The sequence below is a fragment of the Penaeus japonicus genome, unplaced genomic scaffold, assembly GCF_977035675.1.
Source record: "Penaeus japonicus unplaced genomic scaffold, GWHDUDI00000001_assembly GWHDUDI00000006, whole genome shotgun sequence".
In the NCBI taxonomy this organism is placed as follows: domain Eukaryota; kingdom Metazoa; phylum Arthropoda; class Malacostraca; order Decapoda; family Penaeidae; genus Penaeus; species Penaeus japonicus.
In genome coordinates this window covers 42143586-42148585 of record NW_028234408.1, presented here as the reverse complement: position 1 = coordinate 42148585, position 5000 = coordinate 42143586, and the positions used below count along the sequence as shown (strand labels likewise).

At 34.6% G+C, this 5000-nt stretch overlaps 1 protein-coding gene across 2 annotated transcripts in view; it reads left to right on the top strand.

The window, feature by feature from the left end:
- Positions 1-5000, top strand: part of LOC122242530 (Ecdysone-inducible gene L2) — a 12362-nt gene that overhangs the window by 7103 nt on the left and 259 nt on the right. Inside the window, exons 7-9 of one of the 2 annotated variants that reach the window (XM_042999825.2) lie at positions 1-3; positions 376-510; positions 3377-5000. The exon at positions 1-3 is cut by the window's left edge and continues 200 nt beyond it; the exon at positions 3377-5000 is cut by the window's right edge and continues 259 nt beyond it. In XM_042999825.2, coding sequence (XP_042855759.1) covers positions 1-3; positions 376-510 — 138 coding nt within the window. In that variant the 3' untranslated portion in view covers positions 3377-5000. The remainder of the gene's footprint in view (positions 4-375; positions 511-3376) is intronic. The other variant, XM_086538060.1, reaches the window with a different exon arrangement.

Below are 5000 nucleotides of genomic sequence, written 5' to 3'. Positions count from 1 at the left end.
CTGGTAAGTGAAGGTCTAAGCTAATGCTGTATGTGATTTTATATGAAGCCAAAGTAAACACAGTAACGTGTGCTCACAGATGAAGAAAACACAACCACAATAAGAACGCGAAAGAAGTAAAAGAAGTTGTTTTACGTTCTTATTTATATTATCGTTATCGCTATCACTGTTATGTTAACTGTAATCATGATTATTATTACCGTTGTCATAATAATCAATAAACTGCCGTTGTCATAATAATAATCCTGGCTGTTATCCTTATCACTATCATCATTATTATCATCATCGCCGTAATCACCATCATCATCATCATCTCCATTACCACCATTCAAGATTCTGAGGCTCTCCAACCTCTACTCGCACTCTCGCCCACAGGTCCTGTCCAACGGCGACCTGGTTGTACGACGAGTGAATACCCAAGACCGAGGGATGTACAAGTGCAGAGTCGCCAGCACCCTCGTGAACGGCCTCTTCGACCAGATCCGCACGTTCCTCTATCCAATGCTATAGGTGAGCGGGATCTTTTTTTTGGGGGGGGAAGGGGGGGAGGGGGAGGAGGGGGAGGAGGACTTTATTCTTTTAGAAAGTAGGGCTTCGAAGAGGGAGAGGGAGAGGGAGAGAGAGAGAGAGAGAGAGAGAGAGAGAGAGAGAGAGAGAGAGAGAGAGAGAGAGAGAGAGAGAGAGAGAGAGAGAGAGAGAGAGAGAGAGAGAGAGAGAGAGAGAGAGAGAGAGAGAGAGAGAGAGAGAGAGAGGTGTCGCTTCGCTTTTTTTTTTTTTTTTTTTTTTTTGCGCTTCGTGTGGTTGGATTGTTTGTCTTTGTATTTTGCCAGCGGTGAAGTGTTTACTGTTGGATGGTGAGTAAGCACGTTGGAAATCTGAAAGGCTGTGTTACTCAGTTTATGTACATATATATACAGACAGATACTCTATGGTTGCCTCACGCACGCAAGCATACACACATAAAAAAAGATACACGCGCGTATATATATGTATATATATACATATATATGTATATATATATGTATATATATATGTATATATATACGTATATATATACATATATATATAGAAAAAAATATATATATACGCCATCGAAGTTAATTACTTTGGTAATTCTTACCAACTTACATCACTTTTTTCCTTTTCGCCACTTACCTCCATTCCAGATTACTGCGATGCTTTGTCCACTTTTTGTATTATCATTAATTTCTATATTTTCTTCCACTGAATCTGCAATTGGATATATATCGTCCGCAAATCGCTTGTTTCTATTTTTTTCTATCAACTCTTACTGTTGTTTGACAACCTTTAAGGGTTTCGTTTATTACTTGTTCTATAGAAATGTGAAAATGATCTGGGGACAAAAGACAGCCCTTTATAATAGCGAACGTGCTGTCAAAAGTCTGTCAATCTAATGATAGATTTTTTTTTCAGTTATGATCATGTAAATGTATTTATGTCGAAGTTTTTTTTGTTTGTGCATTGTTGGACATTGTGTTTTTTATTTTTTTTTTAACCATATCCGGCACTTTTTCACATTATTATCTATAAAGTTTTGATTATAATTTGAGTTTTCGTGTTATTAATAGTCCTCATTCATTGTGATTCTTTTTCGAAATGTTGCCTTCTTTTCAGTTAAGGTGTGTTTGATTTATGGCTTTGATCTATTCGTGGTGATACTCTTGCTAGGATGGCTTATTATGCTTGTTCTTTTATATTTACTTTTTTTCGAAGATCGGTTTCGTATTGGAATAACAAGAATCGACATTTTTTTCCATTTTGGCATTTCATTATCCTTTCATGCTTCGTTGCAAATCTTGTGCATTGCAATATTCATAGCTTTCCCCGCTCGATTTTATTAAATTCTTCAGGGATGTTAACAATTCCTATCCATTTGCCATTATTCAAAACTATTCTTTACTTCATATACTTCATTCATCAAAATGTCAGAATTATCCTTATCTGTAACCTTTGTTTCCCTTTCCTCAATTTTGTACAGGACGTCAACACCGAATTTCAAACAATAGTTATATGCTAAAACAACTCTGACGCAAGTTCTATTCTCGTGTTCCTTTGTTGGAATCTCAACGGTTTTTGTCCAAAGCTTATGCCGAGTTACGATATTTTTCTTTTATCTATTCATCCCTTCTTCTTTAACATCCTTGTTGGCTTTACGGATGTTATCATTCGTTGTTTTATATCTTTTCATGTTTTGTTAATTCTTTCGAGTTTTTGCTTTATTTATTTATTTATTATTATTATTTTTTTTATTATTATTATTTATTTATTTATTTATTTATTATTATTATTGTTTTTTTTTTGGGGGGGAGGGGGTTCCTTCAAGACGCAGATCTCAAATATTTCAAATTATCCGAGAATTTCAAATGTAACGTCAGACGAAATTGATTGGACTTCCTTCTAAATTTCAAATACTATGCTAGGATCATTTAGCATTCCAAGGTTAATTCTTATTTTTGGATCAGTTACTTTTCCTTAACCTTATTTTGGATGGCCATCATAGGTTAAATGATTATTTTCATCATGTGCCGCGGAAAACGTCTATAGCCTTGTTAGTTCTAATGGTAGTTTTAAATGCTTGTTATACAATGATGTGGTTGATTTCTTGTTTATTTTTTTCTCTGTAGGAGAATACGATATCGAATTCTTGAAGGTGTGTGAACAATGTTGTGTATTTGTAACTACCAAGTTAGAGAATTTCGCAAATTCCAGCAGTCGTTCGTCATGCATTTGTTTCCGCCGTGATCAACCTAGACCATATTTTCCGTCTACTTCTGTGTTTATATATATATATATATATATATATATATATATATATATATATATGTGTGTGTATGTATATATATTCCTATGCTTTCCATTAGAATGCTTTTGCTTAGGCCTACCTTGAATCCTACTCCATGTATGTGACTTTCCTCAGAAGAATACTATTATCCGTGTCTTCTATCAGTCGTAACTTTGTCTAAGCACGTTTCCGCAAGGACAGTAATAATATAGCTTAACTTCGGATTTTCTTATTTTTCAAAATCAACAATTAATACATTCCGTTTTCAAGTAATTATCTCTTCTACAGTGATTTTCATTACCTCCCCGTTTGTGTCTCCAGCAGCCAACCATTCATTCTTATCCTTAAAGACTGATGTTTTTATTCTTGGCAACGGTCGATCCAATGGCAGATTATTTTCTTCACAAGCACTACATATCGTTTATTATTTTCTTTACTACTACCGCGACTGCGTTTATTATTATTATCATCACCATTTTCATTATTACGGCTTCATAATCTCATCAGTTTTCCATTTTTGTTTATCCTATATACAGTGTCGAGAGTCAATATTAACAATAGATTTGATTTTAGTTTGCTTGCAGGAGGAAACCACAGCTCTCCTACGCCCTCTAACTTCTCGATCTAAGCGGGAGGAGTCACACCCGGAGAACTGTGGAGGACACCCCCCCTTTTCAGAGGGTTGCCCCACCCCCCTGGTACCCCCTGATTTTGAAGAACTAGATGAATTGGTAGCCAACTGTATGGGCTCACTGCACCTACCTAGTGCCCCACCCCATAATCATCTGTGCCCCCTGGGTGCCTCTCCCTATGATAGACACCTAATTACACCGCTGAGTGAGGAGTCACCAAGGTTTTCCCACGGACGTCGATGGAATTTATCAATTCTGCTAATTGTGTGAGCTCGTCAACGCGCAAGCAAACATACACACCAGCACAAGTAATGATGCATGCATACACCGTGCACACACACGTAGGGATATGTGCGTGTGTGATTTCGTGGGTGAATTTACTATTTTCTTAATCATTATTCTTTTAAGCTGAAGTGGTGACTTTATATGGATTTTATACATTGTGCAATTTGTTTGGTATATATATTTTTTTGTTCTGAAGATGCTATAGGTTAGAAATATATGCCATAAAAATGCAACAGAAATGACTTACCATACAATTTAAAAATGACAAGAGGTAATTTTTCACGTTCTTGGGAAAACTTAGATGACTTCTTCTAATTCAAGAATACCCGCCAAGTTTAGTTTTATCGCACAGTTGATGTTATTTAAGGATGTCATATTATACATGTATACACGCAAACACGTCCAGCAATAACACACTTTTAAAAGCGTTTAGGATGCACCAAAAAAGGATTAATAGGGAAGGATGTCCAATTATTGTCCATACTTAGTATTATTTTGTCCGTCCAAAAGCTGATCAATCTCACGGTACATAGTTTGGAAACCGTGTGTCTGTAATGGTTCATAAAGGATATATATTACTTATGGGTTTTGTATAAGAAAACAAATATGGAGGACAGAAAAATGTAATTTGCCTTTGCTTCATTTAGTTTTTTAACGAAATTATAGGCGAAATAAGAAAAGGAAATAAAAGTTCACGTTTTATGTACTTCTCAGACTTTTCTTCAAAGTACATTGTTTCCAGCATCTGAAATTAAAACATCAATTGTCCTGTACATAGGAGAATTGATAAATGTCATCAACACATGATTAAGCCAGATATTGCGAACAATATTTACGCACGGTTTTCTATTTACAAAATGTAAAGAGCTACGATTTTCCTACTTGTTCATGTTCTGTTCTGCTGTTCATTTTCTCCTGTCCAGATGTTCTTTTGTTAGCAGTTCGCGCAGATATTATATGTAAAAAAACATCTATGCGTTCTTTTGTTTTGTTATTTTTAGTGTTTCATAAATCCTTTTTCCCGTTTGTTACTTTATTTCTTTAACTGGATATCTTTTTATCTGTTGCTTATAATCATTCTAATTAGTTACATAAATTTTTGCATTTCTTTATTGATGGTATATGTATATTAGAAAAACAAAACAAAATTTAACTGTCAAAATATTGTTTATAAAAGTGATCATATACACTCATATCATTTATATGTATTATTTTCATATTTTTTTTCTTTATTATCATTACTATTATCATCATTACTGTTAATATTATCGCTATCATTT